Here is a 23,096-nt window from a genome sequence, read left to right as displayed (position 1 = left end):
GGAGTATTTATTATTAGCACAATTTTTCTTCCATATGTCCACTATTAATATTATGATCTTTATCCTTTCAAAAAAAATATTATGATCTTTATTAGACCTTTTGTTACAATATTTTAAATGTCCATGTTCTTTAACTGTAATTGTAATGTACATTTATTGTCATGTATTATTAATATTCATTGCTTATTGTGAAAATATTTATTAAATTTTTGTTTGGACCATCCTTGTTAAATTTTAGTATTTAAATTTAAGTAGTGCTTATTACATAATATAATCATGTTCTTTGTAAATGTTATGGATGTTATTTGGATTTGAAAATCAATCATCGATCAATAGATGATGTCCTAAAAGAATATCTCCATCAACCATCGTGATCCTGAAAAAAAAAATGTACACAATTAGTTAATGTTATTAACATATAAAAATATAAATTTAGAAAATATTATTCAAGATGAATAGTTTAGTGATTAAAAATGATGTAAGAACTCATTTTAAAATAATATGTGCTATATCAACCAATAGCCAAAAGAACATAAGAGTTAAAACAAACGAACATGAAAATAGAAAACATATTATTCAAGTAAAAAGAACATAGTCATATTATTGAAACACAAAGAACATTATACCTTAAAGAACATGATTTGTAATGTAAAGAACATACAGTTTAGACTCAAAGAACATATTAATCGGACTTAAAGAACATGTTCCATTACCATTAACAAATTGAATGTATGAGAAAGGAACATTCATCATAATCAGAAGAACATCATCTTCAACCTTTGGAAATAATACAAAAACTGTAAAAAAAAAAAAAAAAAAAAAAAAAACAATTTCCTTTGATTACAAAACACTAGTAGAAAAAATCACAAAGGCACCCCCTAACTGCCACCGGTTCAGTCCAAACCTGTGGCAAAAATGGCCGTAAAAATTGGTGGGAAGCTGAACTAGGAGTCCAGGATCACTACTAAAATTCGGCCATTTTGCGACCGTTTTTCTACGACCGTCATGAAAACGGTCGCGAAATATGTTATTTGCGACCATTTTTAAGGCGATCGCAAATTTGCGACCGTTTTTTGGGTTATAAAACGGTCGCAAAGGTATTTAAATATATTTTAAAAATAAAAGTCATGTGAAAAATAATTCAAAATTAAATTAATTTCGCTACGACCGTTAGTGGCAAAATTACGACCGCCATACCGGTCGCAAAATGCGACAATTACGACCGTTTCTCAAACGGTCGCTAAATTACGACCGCTATACCGGTCGCAAAAGTGTTTTTTTATTTTATTTTAAAAAAAGGGTATGAAAGTGCTCTACTCCTAACCCTAATATGTTGATAGCCACTCAGCGCTCACATCTCACGTCCTCCTCTTTCTTCTTTCTCCTTTCTCTTTCTACTTTTTCCTTTCTCAATCTCACGTTCCTCCTCCTTCTTCTTTCTTTCCTCCTTCTCTTTCCTTCCTCCTTCTTTCCTTCCTCTTTCCTTCGATCTCACGACCCTCCTTTTTTTTCTCTTCATTCTTTTCAGATCTTGAATTTGGGTGTTCGGATTTTTTGTCAACAAACGAATTATGGGTTTCATGGTCAAATTCGCCCATAAAAGTTCCAGATCTGGAGTTTTTATGGTCGAATTTGAACATATAAACCCAAAGAGGAAGAAATATTGGGAAAGGTATGTTAGTTTTTCTGAAATTTTTGTTTATTTTCTATTTTGTGGTTTTGTTTCGTGTTTTAATCGGTTTTTGTGATTTTTGTTGGAGTTTGTATTCGAATTTCTTTGATTTGGGTTTGATTTTGATTTGTTATTAATTTTGTTCGAATTTTCAAGAATTTTTACATATATTATTCGATTTTCTGTTATTTGGGTTTGATTATATTTTTTGTTAATTTTGTTCGATTTTCATGACTTTTGTTCATATATTGTTCGAATTTCGTTGATATTGTGTTTGATTTTCAATTTCGTTGATGTTCGAATTTTGTTAATTTTGAGTTTGATTTTAGATTTCGTATACTTTGTAAATGTTTTCATATTTTAGGGGTTGATTTTCTGGATTTTTTTTAGCATGATTTTCTTGTTTTTTTCCCCCTTTGTTTTCTGGATTTCTGTGGGTTTTGTGTGTTTGAATGTCTTTCGATTTTTTTTGCTTGTTTGATTTTTTTGGTTTTGTTTGATTTTTGGTATAATTTGTTTTGTGTGTTTGAACGTTTTTTTTTTCAGTTTTATTTTTTTTCTATTGGGTGAGATTTATGGGGGTGGCTGGTGGAGTTACGAGAGAGGCAAGGTGAGTTTTAAGGGGTGGGCTAGTTCTTTCGAGGTGTTGGGTGGTGTATCGGTGGTGGCTAGTAGTGTTTTAGGTGGACATTGGTGATGGGGATCCCTGTGAAGTACAGGCTGGCTGTGAAGTACAGGCTGGCTGTGGGTGCTTTTTTTTTGTTTTTTTTGAAAACTTTTAGCGACGGCTTTAAGCGGTCGCTAAAATCCAATTTTGCGACCGTCGATTAAAACGGTCGCAATTATTAATATTTGCGACCGTTCCCCTAACGGTCGTTGAAAATATTAAAAACGGTCGCAATTTTGTTTTTTTGCGACCAAGTAAATAACGACACCCCCTTTACGACCGTTGACGGTTGTAATTATGAATTGCGACCGTTTTTGCTATTTTCTGCGACCGTTTGAGGCGGTCGCAAAAACCTTTATTTTTAGTAGTGGATATATGGCACCGGTTCACTTCAAACCGGTGGCAAAAACATAAAGCTCGCCGGTTTGAACCGGTGACTTTGTGAACCCGTGCCATTAAATATTTTTAAAAAAAACCGTCCAATTTAACCCCCCCAACCCTAACATATTCCCTATTATTTCTCTCAACCATTTCTCTCTCCTCTCCTCCTCTTTCTCTCTCCTTTCCTCCTCTTTCTCGATCCCCTTCTCCTCCTTCTATTTCTCTTTCTCGATCTTCTTCTCCCTCATCTCCTTCTCCCTGGTGTCCTCCTCCTTTCTTTCATTCGAGGACCACCAACATGCAACACCGTCCTCGTCGACTGATGCCCCATTCGTTGATGCCAAAGATCCACCACACAATCCACTGCTAACACCTTCACTTGCGGCACACCTCGGAAAAAATTAAATCCGTCTCGTCGTTCACCCACACCAATCACCGTCCTCGTCGACTGGTCCTGAATAACACAAATTTTGTTAGTAAATTGTACATTACAATGCAACTCATCACTCAGTTGAGTAACGGAAATCAAGTTACAATTAAAGTAAGGTACAAATAAAACATTATCAATCACCAAACCACCATCTAAAGTAATCGAACCCAATTGATTCACCGTTTGACCATCCGGTAAACCAACCGGACAATTTTGTATCGTTTTAATATTTTTCATGATTGATAGGTCATTAGTAACATGGTTAGAGGCTCCTGTATCCACAATCCATAATCCACTTGTATTACCTTCCAAACGAGCCTTGGGTTTCGATAGTATGTCGATTATTTGTTGTGCTTGCTCCGACGACACACCCGCAAGTCCTTCTATAGAGCTTGCCAAAGAAGATGAATTGCCTGAATTCTAAGGCAATCCACCTTGCACCGCATTAGCACGAGCTGCAGCAGGGGCGTTTGATGAACCATTGCCACGCTCCCCCCCCCCTCTGCCATGACCACCATGACCTCCTCGGTTGTTGGAGCCTCCTCTTCCACGACCTCTACCTCCTTTCCGATTCTCATCCCATCCGGGCGTAAAGCCAATAATTTGATAGCATCCCTTCTTCTCATGTCCCATACGATTACAGTGAGTACAAAACGGTCGATCTCCATCATTCGTGTCACTTCTTGTACGGGAATCCACCTTGAACGTCATAACGTTCTCCTTCGGTTTGCTATCTCGAACACGTAATCTCTCCGTATTAATTACCGTTTGGTAAGCACTATCAACCAAAGGCAAAGGTGATTGTGCTAATAATTGTGCTCGAATTGCTTCATACGGATCATCAAGACCCATCAAAAAATAATGGAGATAATCCTCTTCTCGAATTTCTGTAACTTGCCGAGTAATGTTACACTTGCAACCACCACACGAACACTTCGGGACATGACAGTATTGCACCATTTCCTTCCAAATTTTGGATAATCTACCAAAATAGTCCGTCACTGACTCGGAAGGGGTCTGCTTACACTCCCCTAAAGATTGTTTAAGTTTACAAATTCGTGTACCGCTCACTACACAATACCTTTGTTTAAGATGAATCCACAAGTCACTTGCAATATCAAAATCCTCAATTTGAGAACGCAAGCCATCATCAAGGGTATTAGTAATCCACGACACAAGCATAGAATTCACAGCCACCCAATGCTTCTTCTTTAAATCATCTTTTGGCTCTAATATAGAACCATCAACAAAACCAAACTTGAATTTTGCAATCATCGATCGACGTATCGATTTAGCCCACTCGTCATAGTTTGTCCCTTTCAATTTTACCGGAGTAATAACCACACCTGGATGATCGCTTGACCCTAGAGAATATTCTAGGTCCACCGGTGGTGGTGGTGGCGGAACATCATCATCCTTGGCCATTACTCACGACCCTCTTTGTTTTCCTCAAAAAAAAAATTCTTAACCTAAGCTCTTGATACCATGACAAATTCAATAGAAACTCTTGACTTTCTCATTCACAACTCAAGAATATATATAGTTACATAAGATGTTCCTAACCCTAACATAATTAGGAATAAGATAAAATGTTAACATAACTAGGAAATCTAAAGATATTATACAATATTTCCTAATATTATCTTAACATTCCTCCTCCTTTCTTTCAATCGAAGACCACCAACATGCAACACCGTTCTGGATTTTTTTATTCGATTTTAATAGTATTTTTTTTTTTTACGATTTCTGCGTTTTTTTTTTCGATTTCAATTTTTTTTTCGATTTATGGGTCTTTTTTTTCGATTTCAATTTTGATTTTTTTTTTTCAATTTTGATTTTTTTCGATTTCAGGTTTTTTTATTCGATTTTAATAGATTTTTTTTTTTCGATTTTGATTTTTTTTCGATTTCGAGGTATTTTTTTCGATTTCAATTTTGGTTGTTTATTTTTCGATTTTGAATTTTTTTTTCGATTTCTGGTTTTTTTTTTTCGATTATGATTTTTTTTTGTTTCTGGGTTTTTTTTTTTCGATTTCAATTTTTTCTGGGTTTTTTTTTGGGTTTTTTCGATTTCAATTTTTTTCAATTTGTGGGTTTTTTCGATTTGTGGGTTTTTTTTCGATTTCAATATTTTTTTTCTGGGTTTTTTCGATTTCAATTTTTTTCTAGGTTTGAATTTCTGGTTTTTATTCGTAGCTTAATTATATTAATCGATATTTTTTTGCTTTAATTGGTGCAAGTATATTGATTTAGATCTTAAGTCGAAGAATCAAGATGCAAGATATTGATTTAGATGTGTATGGGGTTTTTTTTATTATTTATATTGTAATTTTTTTTATTTATATTGTAATTTTTTTTTATTTATATGTTGTAATTGAACTATTTTATTGATCTATATTGTAAAAAAAAATTTGATTATATTTTGTAAATTTTCGATGTATATTTTGATGTTCTTCTTATTTATTTTAGTCGGTTTAATTTTTAAGTGAAAAAAGACCAAAAAAAATATATTTTTTTGGGCACTTTTGGCACAGGTTAACCGGTGCCAAAAACAATGAAATAATATTTTTTGGCCATTTTTGGCACCAGTTGACCAGTGCCAATAACCATTTTTGCCACCGGTTTGAACCGGTGGCTTTTCATGCAAGCAATTGGCACCCCCCACATTGGCACCAGTTCAAAACCGGTGGCATTGAGGGGTTTTGAACCGGTGCCAAATTCGTTTTTACACCTAGTGAATTCAACGAATTATGAAATTTAATAAGTTAAAAGAACATTATCATTAGCATCAACATCGTAATTATAATTATAAATTTTAATACGAAAAAACCTAAAATAAATAAATTACCTTCACATTTGATTATGAAATCTTCAAATTCATCTTCATTATTAACCGATTCTTCATTCTTATACATACGTAATATCAACAAATCTGTAATGTAATCATGTCGAATTTCTTACACCCTGACATTGATTTTCTATGCTTAAAATTTTCTCTCTCTAGAAATTCTCTCCGTATTTCGAAATTGTAATTATATATCTCCAAAAAATATCAAATCTATTTTTGAAAACTATTAATATAGGGAATAACTAACCAATCTCTTAAATTAAGGAGGAATCATTTTAAAGAAAAAAAACCGAATTAAAAAATGCCTTTATTTTTTACAAGTTGTACCATGAGCATGGTACATCCTGGTGTACTATGCAAATTTCAATAATAACTTAGGGGCCGCCGTCGATTTTTATCGATGGTAAGCCCTAAATTCTTATTTAATTTAATATTTTTAGCTAATAAAATCACCATCAGTATGGTGATTATAGTCAGTCCCTTCATGTATGGTTTTGTCAGTCCCTTCATGTAGAGTTTAGCATTGTTTGTTTGTTTTTAGTTTGTGCAGGGATACAAATTTGAAAGATTCGTCTTGCAAATTTGTGGAATTGTGAGTCTGTTGGTATAGGGGTGCAGATTTAGAAGATTCGTCTTGCTAATTTGCAAATCTTGATGACCAATCAAGTTTTATCACTTTTGCAACTATACATCAATGGAACTCTGTTAAGAACGATGCAATGCAAAGGCATCTAAAATTATCCAGAAACAGTTCAGAAGCAATGCCATTAATTAAGGAGTGTTAATTAAATTCTTGTATTGGGAATTTAGATCTCGTAAGAGATTATTGTAAGTGTTAGTTGAGACGAACACTACAAGAGGGGAGGTGCATTGTAGTGAGTTCCTAGTGGCTACTTTTGCAGAATATAAAGACAGAATGTAAAGGAACTTGCTTGCAATGCACACAATGTTTTACGAGGAAACCTTCCAGATCCCAACTTGACCCTCTAAGGGATTTCCAAATCCAAATCTATCCACTATACATAATAGGGAAACACACAAGTTACAACCTATTATGCTCAGACCTTTACTCACAAGTCCCAAACTGAACTTTCTACCCAATAGGACCCTATCCTACCTGTAGGGAATATTTCAAGCATTAACCCCTAGCTTGAACCCCACTGTGATCATACACTAAAGTACGATGGCGTCCAAAGGGAAAGAAGATAGAGCAAAAGAGTCGCCAACAAGTTTTAGGAACTTGTAAACCGTTCACGAGGTGAAGGTTACACCCCTTAACGATCCAAGAGATCGTCAACTCCACAAGGTCTTAAACCAAATAGGGTTCGGGGATGAAGGTACAAATCCAACCTAAAAGAGATTGAACCTTCCCTAATAATAGGCCTCTACTTTATTCTGATCGTATTCATGTGCGCTTTCTGACTAACATACAATCAATAGGATTAACCCTAAACCTGTTTAATCTATGTTGGTTGAATTTAATGCACAAACAAACTATTATTGGCGATCACTTGAATTATAATCAAATTAATCCTAAACAAGATTAATAATTATCTTATTAAGCGTGATTACAAGTACAAATTCCCTTTAAACACGCATAAAAGGCGTGATCAAGCAATAACAATAAATATAATCAAGCAACATAATAAATAATCAATAATAATAATTAAAATAATCATAATAAAAATAATCATGAATCATGTTAAAGCACAATAATAATAGCAAGATCCTAGGCATGATACTAACAAGATTAATAACAAACCCTAGCATTTCACTAAACAATAAAAATCATATATTTAGCCCTAACATGATACTAACAATCATAAATATTAGGAAGAACATAAAAGGCATCATAACAATCATATTTAATATTAAAGTTACCCTAGACATGATACTAGGAATATCATAATAACAACCTAAACATGATTCCTACCTAATAATAAAAACCATTAAAGTACTTACTTTTATGCCTCGTACCTCTTTCTAATAACAAAATACACACGTTAGTAACTTCAAGGAAAATAATAAACAAAACAATGAAATTAAATAATTTAAAGAGAGATTTGGGACCAAACCCTCAGAAGTTAAAACTTTTACGTCTAGGGCGAAGGCAACTTCGAATATGGCTAGTTGTTTCTAAGTCTAATGAATGCGGAATTTTTATATTTGAGAGAAGGCTAGTTTAGAAAAGAGAGAGAGAGTAATCAAGAAAATCTTGATGAGAGTTGGTGAGAGAGAGAATTGGTCGATCAGAATTGATGAATAAAAACGGAGTTTTTAGAACGTTATTTATAAAGAAAATCAACCAAAAAGATAAAACATCAAAACAGAGTTCTGATGCGAAAAGCCAGGTTAGCGCCAAACGCAGACCTTAGCGCCAGACGCTAAGGCTAGCGCCAGGCGCCAAGCGTAGCGTCAGGCGCTATAGCTGGCGTTTGGCACTGACTCATAAATTTACGCGTTTTCTTAAAATCAGATAGAAATTGCCGTACAGGAGGATAAAATCGTATTTTCCTCAGAAACGTTCTTTGATTCTGATTAAAACTCTAAAAAGTCAACAAAAGTCAATTTATCAATGCTAATTGAATTAGGAATGAAAAGAACCTTCTAGAAGAATCTAGAAGACTAAAACCATTCCTAATTGCATTAGGAATGATAAATCCATATTAGGCCCTTCTCTAGATCATTGGGCCGCATATAAGGCTCAAACCGGGCCCAGTTCAGTAATTTGGCCATAACTTCCTCAATATTCATCTGAATTGGGCTTATAATATATCGTTGGAAAGCTCTTTTCAAGCCCTATCCAACTACACCATTATTGGACACATGTCATGGACTAACCAAACTGGATTATCTGTTTTCTTAAAATGGGTTTTCAAAAACAGAGAGAAGAGAAAAGAAATTAAAACCATCCGCAACACTAAACTTTCCACACTTTCACTTTATTCGATTACGATTCGACGTGAAAGGTACTCATCACCGGGTTTGATTTTGGGGAGACACAAATGGGTGTCTACACTACCCAACCTAAGTCCCTGACTTAGATTCACTCGTACTCCCTGAGCACTTCAATTCTAACTCTCAGCTTCAACTTTGAAGCCTACAACATTGTATGCAAAGATAAAACTCACACACACCCAAGAATCCAACCAATACAAAATATTGACTCCTAGTATATGAAAGGAAAGCTACGCATGAAACTCGAAACTAAAATGACAAAGAATGGACTTGAAAAACTTACACAATTAAGCACACTTCGAATTCTTCACGCATAAACTCACAGAGAAAATAATGAAATAAGATTTCTACAATTTATACAAGGCTTGCTTGAATAGAAAGTAGGGTTTTCAAAAGATAAATATGTTAATCTACCAAAATCTCTAAACACGATTTTAAGTAAATCTTTTAAGAAAAAAATCTTTTTAGAAAACTTATCAAAGATAAATAATTAAAAGAATAATATCTTTTGATAATATATTTTTAAGCAATAAAACATTTTAGAAAATATTTCTTAAAAACTTATCTTTTATAAACTTTCCTATTTTAAGCTTGCCAAGCTTCTTTTGTCATGTTTCTAATAGGTCTTATGCGTAAACCTAACAATCATATTTACAGCAATCTAAAAGATTAAAACTCAACAAAACTAATTTGCTTCGCCAATATTTTGTAAAGCATGATACTTGGGTTTCACACAGTCCATATTTAAGTTCCTGCTGTCACTTCACTTCCAGTTCTCAACTGGAACTTCGCAGGCCAAGTTCTGGTGAAACTTGTTGTCTTCAACATAGACCAAGTTAAGCTTCTCAATTTTGCTGTCTTCAAGTTCCTGTTAGGGAACTTAGTTAGTTTCTGTGCGGGAAATCTAAAAAACTAAAGTCAACTCTAAAGAATAAAACTATGAAATCCCATTCAAACTAAAACTAAGAAAAACTTACGTAGCTCCTCACAACCCACTAATTGGGCATTTATAATCGCCTATTATAACCCACTAACCGACCTATATTTCACAACAAGGAAGCACGCCCGACCGGGCCACGACCAGCTTGATCGGGCATGGTGTTTTTACTAGCCCAACAACATCCTCTTGGGATCGGGCTTCTTATTTAAGCCGAAATCTTTAACTTGCTTGATCCGTGGTTCTAGCTTGTTCATTACTTGGAATTCTTCACCAATCAAGACCTTTATCAGTACGACCTTCAGCTTTAAATACTCGGTCACAAAATACGATCCGACTCTAATATTTTTCTAGTGATTCAATAAGTTGGGGAATTGACATAATTCTTCAAATTTCTACAAAATAATACCAACGCTAAAAAAAACACTAGAAATCGTATATTAGTAATAAAAATAGCTCCACATAGCTCAAATAAGAAAAAATATGACCATGGAATGGAGAATAAAAATATATAAAAAATAGACTCATTAGAACTCTTCTCCTATCTTCTTTAATTTTCCTTGAGATCTCTACGAGTCTTCATAGCTAAATTACTCTTCCACTTTCAAATTCAAATTCACTTGTTCTAATCACAACACTTAGAGAACTCTTATTAGTTGAGGTTTGCTAATTTGTATTCATCATCATCAAAACCTTTAAGCTTCAAAAATTTCTCTCTTTTTGATGATGACAAACTTTAGCAAAATTCTAAGAAAAGTTAAATCAAATAGAAGGACATATTTTGTATTTTTGATTTATTGATAGAAAAATAAACACACACACACACAAAAAAAAAAACAAATAGAACAAAATAAAACAAAACAGAAACAGAACAAACACAAATCTCTTAAGCTATAAAACTAAGAAAAACGCAGCACCAGAGAAACTTCTGATACTCTATCAATTGGAACCTAGAACAACTTCAGCCTTCAAGTTTTCTTCTTATTTTCCCCCTTTTGTCATTATAAAAAAGTCATGCACTTCAAATTATTAAGCATCTAGCCATAGCCCCACAAGCAATTCATCGAGTATGGGAACTGAAGGCAGCGCTACTAAACCCCCTTCATTTAGTTCCACTTTCTTACACATGCTTTCATAATATACAAAAACACATGTGTATATGCAACGTTCCAAACAGTCATTGAAAAACCAAAAGTTAATCCTGCTTAATTCGATTACAAACCAAAATATTATCAAATTTTCACAAAATAAAACTGAAAATGTTCATGACTTAAATGGAAAAAAGAAAAGATTAAGGCTAGGCTAGGCTGAAATAGGCTAAGATTAGAATAGGCTAGAGAGATATAAACTAAATTAACTCTAAACGAACTAAAGAATCTTCTTGTTGTCCTCCTTTTGGTGTGTAATGCTTGCCTCTAGTTTATCTTCCAAGTTCTTGATAGCCTTCTGGAACTCCACTTTCTATTCCCTTAAACTCTTCTCAAGACCCTGTACTCCTCTCTCAAACTTTTGTATTTTCCCTGTAGCCTCTCTAAGTTGTATTTCAGCAACTTATGCTCTGTTAGCAAGTTCTGCTACCTGCCCTTCCAACACATTGTCTTCTTCCGCGTTCAGTTCTAGAGGCTTCTCCATACTAGTCTGAGCTTAAGAGCTGGCTGAAAGCCTCCTGCTCTTCCTTAGAGGCTCCTCTGGAACTATCTTCTTCTTCTTCTTCCCACTAGCTAATTTCTTTTCCTCTACCCTCTGAATATTCCCATTCACTGCCTCAAGACTAATTCCAAGTAGAGTTTCACCATTGATCACATTCTCAGCCTTTTCATCCAGTCCAGCATAGATTCCTTTAAGTTTCATTCCCAGTGACTCAAGGAAAGTGGACAACATAGCCCCATACCCAAATTTGTTCTTTCCAGGAACACAGTGGGCCAAATGTTGGTACATCAATGAAGGAAAATTAATTTTTATTTTCTTTGCCAGACAGAATATCATAGCCATATCCATTAAACATGATTCATTCTTCTTCTGGAATCTAGGCAGAATGATTTTTCTTACTAAATTAAACAACAGCTTGTTTAAAGGGCTCAGGTCATTATGATTCATGATGTTCTTCCCCCTTTTTCCTCCTAAATATTCATCAATATCACCTCCTAGAAAACTATTAAATTTCACTCCAGACTTCCCTTTGATATACATTTCAAAACCTTCAGTAGGAACTTTCAAAATAGTTCCTAATTTTTCAACATCAAACTCAATCTTTTTTTTTTTTACTACACTAGAGATTACCCCTTGTTTCACAGAGAATTTACTACAAAATTCATTCATAGCAGCTGGGTATAAAATTTATCAGACGCATCAGACACCAAGTGTTCCCAACCTTGAAAACGAATAAGATCAAGAAATTCCAAAAACCTAGACTTCCTACACCATGATAAATCGAGTCTGTGACCAACAACATACCTATCAGCACCTGCTGTGAGTTATTTAATTGCTCCTCATCCTCTTCTTTCTCTTCTTTTTCTTCTTCATCCCCCGAATCATGAAGCCTCTCAACATAGTCATCAACTTCCTTGATGTGATCCTCAACCGTCATCGAATTTTCCTTTTTCTCTTTCTAGGCCCTTAATTTTTTGAGAATTTCATAAGATTCAACTTCCTCAACCACTGATTGTTTTTCTTTAGGGTTAATCTATTTTGAGGAAGAAGTTGGAACATATTTGCCTTAAGTTTGCTCAATTTCTTTGTAGGACACCATGGTTAAGGGAGAGACAATTTCTGGTTCGAACTTTAGGTTGTTTTGGGAATGTTTTGAAGATCTAATGGATGTGATAATGGCCATAATTTTCAAGGTTAAGGGTTTTAGGGAAGCTTTGAGAATTTTTGACATTGGGTAAATGTGATTTGACAGTGATGAGTGGAGATGGGTAAAGATACCTTTTATAATTAATGCAACAGTGTAAGTGAAATAAATGGGTTTTGTTCCATTTAGTCATTTATTGGGCAAATTCAATTGATTTTCAAAATTTAAACAGGAATTTTTCCAAAATTCTTCTATTTCCAAATTCAATTAATTTCCAAAAGAATTTAATTACCAAAAACACGTATTTGGAACATGCTTTCTACACCCATGCAATGTACATTACTATTTACACACGCAATAATGTGTTTATGAACTAATCTCTAGGAATTCACCAATGGTGACACTTCAACTATGTTTAGCGCACCATAATTGTACTAGATGTCGTTGCTCTTTTTAGATTATTTTTTATTTTTCCATATCTTGGAACTTCAACAGCAATCAAGTCAGCTTGATCATCCCAAGTTCCAATTTCAATTCTCAAACCTTTCTCTGTTCAAGGGCTTGATTAAAATATCTGCAATTTGATTTTCAGTGGGATAAAATTCTAACTTGATATTCCCTTGATCCACATTATCTTTTAGAAAGTGATGCCGCCTAATGTGGATATGCTTGACCTTTGAATGTTGAACGGGATCTTTAGAAATACATATAGCACTAGTATTATCACAATAAATAGGGACACATTTAAATTAAATACCAAGATCTCTAACCTGTTACTTTATCTATAACATTTGAGAACAACAAGCTGATGCAGCTACATATTCAGCTTCAACTGTAGACAAAGCAACCGTGTTTGGCTTTTTAGAACCCCAAGAAACCAAACAAGGTCCTAGAAATTGTGCCATACCTGAGGTGATTTTTCTATTAACCAAATCACCTCAATACATAGTTTGATCTATGCAAGTTCAAGATAGATCTTCATCCAACCTTGTGGCTATACTCATAGGAGTTCTATTTGGTTTTGCATTATCAAGCTTGTATTTCTTAACCAGTTCCTTAATGAACTTCTGTTGATGGGTCATAAGCCTTCCTTAGTTTGCTTAATTTTCAAACCAAGAAAGAAGTTTAATAATCCCATCATGCTCATCTCAAATTCTCTACTCATAAGGTCAGCAAAATACTTGCACAGAGATTCATTAGTTGCACCAAAAATTATATCATCAACATGAATTTGTACAACTAAGATATCAGTTCCATTTGATTTTAAAAACAATTTTTATCAATTTTACCACGTTCAAAACCATTTTTCAAAAGGAACTTAGATAGTCTTTTATACCATGCTCTGGGAGCTTGTTTAAGTCCATAAAGGGCTTTGTCAAGCTTGTAAACATGATTTAGAATCTCTGGATTCTCAAATTCAGGAGGTTGTTCCACATAGACGTCTTCTTTCTGTAAACCATTTAGAAATGCACATTTTACGTCCATTTAGTACAACCTAAATTCCATATAAGAAGCAAAAGCAATAAGTAAGTGAATAGCCTCTAACCTGGCTATTGGAGCAAATGTTTCTTCATAGTCAATTCCTTCTTGTTGATTGAAACCTTGTACAACTAGTCTTGCTTTGTTCCTAACAATAATACCATGTTCATCTAGTTTGTTCCAGAATACCCATTTCAATCCAATTGTCTTTTGATCAACTGGTCTAGGTTCCAGATGCCAAACTTTATTTCTTTCATCAAATTCATTTAGCTCAGCTTGCATAGCATTAATCTAGTCAGCGTCAGTTAAAGATTCAACATAGTTCTTAGGTTCCATCGAAGATAGGAATGCATAAAATGCACATAAGTTCCTAAGCTGAGATTTGGTTTGAGTTCCTTTAGTGATGTCACTCATGATTGCATCAACTGGATGTGATTTCTGATGCTTCTAGGACTTTGTGCAAAGTCCTTGATTGGATATAGCCTTTCTTGATTGTTGTTGACTGGTACTTATGTTGGAACTTCATCTTGTGATTCAGCTTGAACTTCTTCTGGAACTTCAGGTTGCTCTTGATCTTGATTTTGAGTTGGAGTTCCTTGTGCATCTTCTGTTGTTTACACTTCATTTGCTTCAGCGTTCAGCTCACCTTCATTTTCTACATGTTGCTTCTCCAATGATGTTGATTCCTCATCTGGATCATACTTTCATACAAGTCCTAGTTTAAAATCATCATCATCCTCCTGTACATCAATCAATTGTTCAGTTTCATAAAAAATTACATGTACAGATTTTTCAACACACATTGTTCTCTTATTATAAACTCTATAGAATTTACAGTTTGAGGCATATCCTAAGAATACTGCCTCGTCACTACGTTCGTCAAAAAAATGAAAACTAATGGAGTAAACCAATTTTGGATCTATTTATTCAACGAAATACACAAATCACCGGAATTCAAATTTGAAAAAATTGACATTAATATTAAAGAAAGAAAACTAATGGAGTACACCAATTTTGGATCTATTGATTAAAAAAAATCAAATATAACTTGATAATCAATTAAAAATTAAAATCACTACATAAGCAATTTAGCATGCAATTTGTATAACAATATTTAACATCTTGGGATACCAAATGATATTATAATAAGTAAAATTATTAAAGATGATAACAAATGATTAAAGATGATAACAATCTATAGTTTGTGTTGGTAAATGTGTGCCTGTCGTGTGGTTAAAATATTTTAACAACAAATAATAAGTAAAATTTTAAAGATATATTTCACCCTCCAATGCATAACATGTGCATATATAACGATACAGAATACACTAATGCACTCATACACCTAGAAGTGCTTATAATTTATTTATGGGTAAACTCAAATTTTGGTGAAAATACATTAACCATTAAAGCATTACATTAGCAGTATGCAGAATTTCTTGCTTATTTGGGATGAAGTGAGAAGCTTGGGTGTTGTAATTTCGCCTTTACAGCAACGAGCGAAGCTGCACATTAGACTTATTTCGCAAGAATAATCCAATGACCATAGATCCATCGTGCTTAAAAGGAGTGATCATAAAAGAACCATCACTACCATGGACCATAGGAGGACCCATGTAGGTCTCCAAACCCCACCCGAAATCAACTCCAGAACACCGGAGGTTCAGCCAACTTACAACCTCTACTTTACCATGGTCGATACATGGAGACGGAGGGCTATATTGTTTGCCTCTATCATCGAAAAATTGATGATTAGTTAGATCTTGTTGGCTTTTTAAGAAGTCGATTAATTCCAAAACGAACTTGTTATTCACCTTGCTTGTGGCTTCTCTTATCTTACTACAAGCATAGCTTAGAGGTTTCGACATTATTTCTCCTGCCGTGCTTGATATATGAACGTCGGTAACAACATTGCCAAAGTAACTGCATGATTGTAAGAAACAAAATATCATGTTTTCTATCAAGAAGAATTGTAGGAGTTCAAAATAAAGCAGCTTAACATTAGCCTATTAAAGTGAAAACCAGGCCATTTTAATAGAACATAGTAAAAAATTCACTAGCATAGTTCTTTTGAGCTCTTGAGCGGAGGATAATAGAGCAAAGAAGGGCGCAACAGGCAGACAAGTATCATGTATCAGCAGATTTTAGCAAAGCAGTCATTTTATTTATTATAGGAAAATTTGCGAGAAAGGCCTTTTAAGTGCTCAACCTTGTGAGAAAAGCCTTTTTCTCAAAAAAAAAAAAAAAAGAAAAAAAAAAAAGCACAAAAGGTCCTTATATCTCATTTGGGTTGTATGGAGGGTCTGTTGACCAAACACCGACGTTGACTAAAATTTTCTCTAACATGTTGTTTAACTCCTATGTCTAAGTATGTATCAATAACATTAAATTTAACAATTTCATTTTATAAAAGTATAAATTGATTTGAATATAACAAGATGTTACGTGACTATATTTTTCCAATGAAAAAAAACGTATATGATGATAAAAAGTTATATGAGAGTTGAGTCAGTACCTTGATGTTAACGGTGGATCCATACGATGTCGTGCATCAACAACAATAGTTAATGTGGTACTGTCCTCACCCTTGAGCTCCCGTGCATTGCATACACATTTCCACACATAACCCGTAATAGCTTCAAAACGACTATATGGATGCCCAATATTATCATTGTTGCTATTATTAGCATCTTGTTTGAGTCGTTCAATTTTTTCTTTGGTTAGGACTTTAAAAATTGGAGTCACATTATTTCCTACTTTCCCCAACCCTACTTGCCTAAAAAATTTCATGCTTCCACCATCAACTTCTTCTCGTACACTAGATTCATCGACGTCCTCAGCTAGAAGGACACGTCGATCTAGTAGAGGAGCAACCTCCAGGGGCTCGCCACGAGTGAGCCGTGCCCAATCCTTTACAAAACGGAACACACTCGTCCCGTCCACCACAATATGTGATGCAGCGATACCAACACTTAGACCACCACATGAAAATCTAGTGATTTGAATGGACAATAAAGGAAGGTCTTGGATTGGACGTCCACAATAATCTATTTCAGGTAATAGATTATAGAACCTATCACTAGATGAGTAAAAATCACCAAAATCGGCGATTTTCATGGTATACTCTACCTGAATAAGCTCGGCACCTAGTGCATTACACTCGAGCTTGAATCGACCACCTCCTATCCAACTTAACCGGCCGGCTAGAGGATAATAAGGAACCAAGACACGACTCAAGGAGTCTTTAAGAGTATCGACGATTTTGTTGGTTGATGTAACACACGAATCGTGTTGAATCGGTTTATCGTAGAAGTATACGAAGTAGGTGTGTGTAATGACTGAAATATGATCAAGTTCAGTTAGGGGGAGTAAGCCATTCCATGTTGGTTCAGCTGGTTTCACTATGTGTTTAGAGATGGTCTTTAATTTCATTTGGTTATTTTTTTGGGAGGGTTTGTAATGTGACAATTAGGATAGTTGTGGCTTATTTTTGAAATTGAATCTTATTTTAGTGAGTAATGTCCTTAATTGATTGTTTATTTATAGAGCTTAAATGCTTTTCATGGCCCCATAAGATCGTGTATAATCTAAAGAAAATCACGTAATGCACGTTTTCAATCTAACTAGTATTATGCTTTTAAATATGTACGAAGAGGTATTAAAATAATAAAATGATTTTTAATTAAAACTACTATAATTATAAAAAAAAAAAAAAAAAAAACAATCTCAACTGTCCATTTTTTAAAATTGTGATACATAGTCAAAATCATAAGACTACATTAGAACTATCGAACGTAATATTTTGTATCTGAAGTTATAGATCATATCGTGAATTATATAATAAGGGCAAAATTGGTTTCAACACTCTGAATTACGGCTTGGTGCACCCATCACCCTATAATTTACTTAGTGGCCAAAACACCACAAACTAATGATTTGGGTGCAAAGCGCACCTTTAGTGAGTTTTCCGACCACCAGTCGTCGACTACAAACGACTACAGACGACTACACTAAAAGATTAAATCTAAACCGTTTATTATGTTTGCTGCTTAATCTTAGCCGTTGAATATTACATTTTTTTATAAATTAAAAAATCTAATTTACACATCATTTAAATAATGACCAGTCAGCGACCAGTCAGCAAGGTATTGTTTGTTTTCTTACTTTAAGAGGGTATTTTTTTTTCCCAAATTATAATATTATAAAGTATTATCTAAATAAATTATAAAATTTATTCTTCTTCCATGTCGCAATTCATTTTTAACATATATATATTGGAACACTTCATATTCAACCTCTAATCTTCATTATTCATCCAAAATTTACCAAATTATATGAAATTAATAAATTTAATGTATAACTATCATGATTATTCTTCAATTTCACGTCAAACTAATAACTTATAGTAGATTATAATCAATATGATTATCTTCATGAATATTTTCATTTAAGGAATCTTGTATTATATTGTATCTTATGATTTCTTGTTTATTTAATTTTATTATTGTAGACACCCATTTGTGTCTCCCCAAAACCAAACCCAATGATGAGTACCTTTCACGTCGAATCAAAATCGAATGAAACGAAAGTGTGGAAGGTCTAGTGTTGTGGAAACTTTTTAATTCTTTTCTCTTCTCTCTGTTTTTGAAAACTTTATTTTAAGAAAACAGTCAATCCAGTTTGGTTGGTCCATGATATGGGTCCAATAGTAGTGTAGTTGGATGGGGTTTGCAAAGACCTTTCCAACGATATATTATAAGCCCAATTCCGATGAATATTGAGGAAGTTATGGCCATACAAATTCTTGGCTGCATTCTAGTGCAGCCAAGCTAGCTGCAACAGCAATAAATATGAACATATAGTACGTTAAAATGAACATACGTTTTTTTTCCTTCCCTATATCTTAATTCTCTTTCTTCTTCTTCCTTAGCTATATTATTTTTCTCTCTCTTCAGTTTTCTTCTCAATTTAAAATTTTCTCTTTCCTCTTTACCTCACTTCCCTTCAATCTTTAAAGTTTTCTTCTTCTTTATATAAAATTTTGAGTTAGTAATTCGTGTTTTGATGGGTATACTCCTTTCTTTCTAAATCTATGAGTTTCAAATTTAATAATTTGGCTTTATCAAAGAGGAAAGAAAAAAATGGAGGAGAGAGAAAGTTGAGGTCAAAGAAAACAATGGAGGTTAGATTTTATCAATTTGTAATTGTATTTTGTATGATTTCGTTGATCATGCATGATGATTTATTGTTTGATTATTTGAAATTATTATGAGTTTGTGATGAATATCAATTAAATTGCTTAATTGTTGATGAATATCAATTGTATTGCTTAATTTGTAGTTATTTTCTCTCTCCCCTATCTTTCTCTCTCTCTTTTGATTTTTTTTCTTTTGATTTCTAATCATGTTACAATCAATAATTATTTTCTCTATGATGAATCAAAATTATATTTAAGGTTTATAATCAATTTTTTAGAGTTTCAATAATTACAATCGATCTTGAATATAATTTCTGTAAAAAAAACTGAATACGTAGGAATTTAAAATGAACATCTTTTATAAAATGAGCATTTAGTACACCGAAAATGAATATTAAATACATAAAAAATGAACATATTTCGACAATTTATTTTATCTTTATTTTTCATTAATAATTATGTACAATGAATTTGAACCTTTATGAAAATCATGTTCATTTTAATATCCTAAATGTTCATAACTTTTTGTTACATATTCATTTTATAAGTGTTCATTTTTTAATACTAAATGTTCATTTTTATTAGGTTGAAAGTAAAATATAATACGTTGAAAGTTAAACTATCTGAACATTTATGTTGAAAATCTGAACAATTTATTATGAATATATATGTTTCGTTATTCTTTACGAACATATCTGTTATTGATTATGAACACATATGACATATAAAGTGAATATTATTTATATTTTTAAGTATTGTATTGATGATTATATATTATAAACATTCTAAATAATTATTATGAAGACATTTTGTGATGATTATGAAAAATCTGATTATTTGTTATATTTTAGTGAGTACAGATTAATTGTATTTGTAGAAGACAAAGACTCTGAATTAGTGAAGAAACAACTAAGAAGTGATGAAGAAGTATATGATATGTACAATGAATTTGCCTATAAGTTGGAGAATTTCCAATGTATATGATCCCAATTTTATGGTTGTATGATAAAGGTTCATTTCTAATATACTAAATGTTCATTTCTTTTTTTTTTTTTTTTTGACATGTTCACTTTTTATTACTGAATGTTCATTTTTATTACTGAATATTCTTTTTTTTTTTTTTTTTTTTTTTTTATGTGTTCATTTTTCTAACTAAATGTTCATTTTCAAGGTCGTGGTCTAGAAAATTTATGATTATATGATAATTAGATTCATTTTTAATAAATTATCATTCCTTGTAACATGTTCACTTTTTAGTATTAAATGTTCATTTTTTTTACGTGTTCATTTTTTGTTTTTATATGTTCATTTTTTTCATGTTCATATTTTTCAACTAAATGTTCATTTTTTATTTGGGCCGCGCCTTTTGGGCTTCACTTGTTGTAGCTATCTTAGCTGCACTAGAGTGCAGCCAAGACCAATTGGTTATGGCCAATTTACTAAACTGGGCCCAGTTTGAGCTTTATGTGCGGCCCAATGATCTAGGGGAGGGCCTAATATGATTTATCATTCCTAATGCAATTAGGAATGGTTTTAGTCTTCTAGATTCTTCTAGAAGGTTATTTTCATTCCTAATTTTATTAGCATTGATAAATTGACTTTTGTTGACTTTTCAGAGTTTTAATCAAAATCAAATAGCATTTTCGAGGAAATTATATTATTTTATCCTCCAGTACGGTAAACTTATCGGATTTTCGAAAACGCGTTGGTATCAGGCTTGGCGCCTAACCCCAGGCCTTGGCGCCTAGAACCAGGCCTGGCGCTAGCCATTGGCGCCTGGCGCTAGCCCTGTTTTCTGAGCGTCAGACTCTGTTTTGTCTAATTTATCTTTTTGGCTGATTTTCTCTATAAATATCGTATTAAAAACTCCGTTTTCATTCACCAATTGTTTTCATTCATCATCTACATTCATTCATTCACCAATTCTCATCATTCACAAGTTCTACAATCTGTTTTAATTAGCATTCTTCTTTCAATTCTTTCTTTTAAACTTTGCTTTCTCATACAAAATTCCGCATTCACAAGATCTAGAAACGCCTAGCCATATTCGAAGTTGCCTTCGCTCTAGACGTGAAAGGTTTTAATTTCTGAGGGTTTGGTCCCAAATCTCTCTTTCAATTATTTGATTTAATTGTTTTGTTTATTATTTTCCTTGAAGTTACTAACGTGTGTATTTTGTTACTAGAAAGAGATACGAGGCATTAAAGAAAGTGTTTTTATTGATTTTTAATTGATGTTATGATGTAGACATCATGTTTATATTGTTATTATGATATTCCTACTATCATGTCTAGGGTATTTTTAATATTGAATATGATTATTACAATGCTTCCTATGTTCTTCCTAATATTTATGGTTGTTAGTATCATGTTAGGGTTAAAGATTTGATTTTTATTGCTTAGTGACATGCTAAGGTTTGTTATTAATCTTGTTAGTATCATGCCTAGGATCTTGCTATTATTATGCTTTAATATTAACATGAACATGATTATGATTATAATTGTTATAATTTATGATGATTATGAATATTATTATTTTTATGATGATTATTTTATTTATAATTATTATTCATGATATTGATTATTTATTAGTTGCTTGATTATTTATATTTATTGTTTGATCACCTTTTATGCATGTTAAAGGGAATTGGTACTTGTAATCACGCTTAATAAGATAATTAATAATCTTGTTAGGGTTAATATGATTATAATTCAAGTGATCGCCAATAATAGTTTATACGTGCATTAAATTCAACCAACATAGATTAAACAGGTTTAGGGTTAATCCTATTGATTGCATGTTAATCAGAAAGCGCACATGAATACGATCAGAGTAAAGTAGAGGCCTATTATTAAGGCAGGTTCAATCTCTTTTAGGTTGGATTTGCACCTTCATCCCCGAACCCTTATTTGGTTCATGACCTTATGGAGTTGACGATCTCTTGGATCGTTAAGGGGTGTAATCTTCACCTCGTGAACGGTTTACAAGTTCCTAAAAAACTTGTTGGCGACTCTTTTGCTCTATCTTCTTCCCTTTTGGACGCCACCGTACTTTAGTGTATGATCACAGTGGGGTTCAAGCTAGTGGGATTTTAAAGGCTTGAAATTATTCTCTACAGTTTTTGGCAACTCCACTGGGGAGGATTTCTATTTTAATTCCTGAATTTGTTTCGGCAATGATTTAGAATGAGTGGATGAGACTCGAAAAGTTCTAAGTATTTCATGTGCGTAATTTTGATTAACATTATTGTCATATGCATAAAAAAGATCTCATTGGAAAGACCATCCGTAATGAGTTAAAAACATAGGATTTTACACGTAGGAAATTTGAGGAATATCTTTCACAACTAGGACTGAAATAACACCGCGCGAAACTGGAAAATTTTATCGAGCACAGAAAGCTGCTGAGGCATGTGGGAAGTAGCGTCAGGGGCCAATGCTTGGCGCCAGCAATTTAATCGTGGCGCCAGACGCCAGTATTGGCGCCAGGCGCTACAGTTAAAAGCTGGCGCCAGTCTCTGTTTGCTGGCGCCAATTTCCCCCAATACCGAGCCAGAAATATGCGTTCTAATTTCGACCGATTTTTCGTATTGTTTGCTCAATCCTACTTCCTGATTGAATTTTTTCTCACTTTTCTGAAACCCATATGTGTTCTACGTATGGACATAACCCTCTGGGAATTCATGCTCCATCTACCCGATTGAACGCTCCGTGCAACAAAGGGTACATCCGAGA

General features: G+C 33.4%; 1 protein-coding gene and 1 pseudogene across 1 annotated transcript; both read right to left on the bottom strand.

Annotated features, from left to right (window-relative positions):
• Positions 1–3,570: 3,570 nt before the first annotated feature.
• On the bottom strand, positions 3,571–4,575 carry LOC145643167 (uncharacterized). Its single transcript, XM_081694323.1, has one exon. The coding sequence runs from the start codon at positions 4,573–4,575 to the stop codon at positions 3,571–3,573; it is 1,005 nt and encodes a 334-aa protein (XP_081550449.1).
• An 11,077-nt stretch (positions 4,576–15,652) lies between these two features.
• Positions 15,653–17,597, bottom strand: LOC145643166 (spermidine hydroxycinnamoyl transferase pseudogene; annotated as a pseudogene).
• Between the last annotated feature and the right edge of the window lie 5,499 nt (positions 17,598–23,096).

The sequence above is a fragment of the Chenopodium album genome, chromosome 8 (genome assembly GCF_948465745.1).
Source record: "Chenopodium album chromosome 8, dcCheAlbu1.1, whole genome shotgun sequence".
NCBI lineage: Eukaryota > Viridiplantae > Streptophyta > Magnoliopsida > Caryophyllales > Amaranthaceae > Chenopodium > Chenopodium album.
The sequence above is the reverse complement of the archived record's forward strand: the minus strand, read 5'-3'. Positions and strand labels throughout refer to the sequence as shown.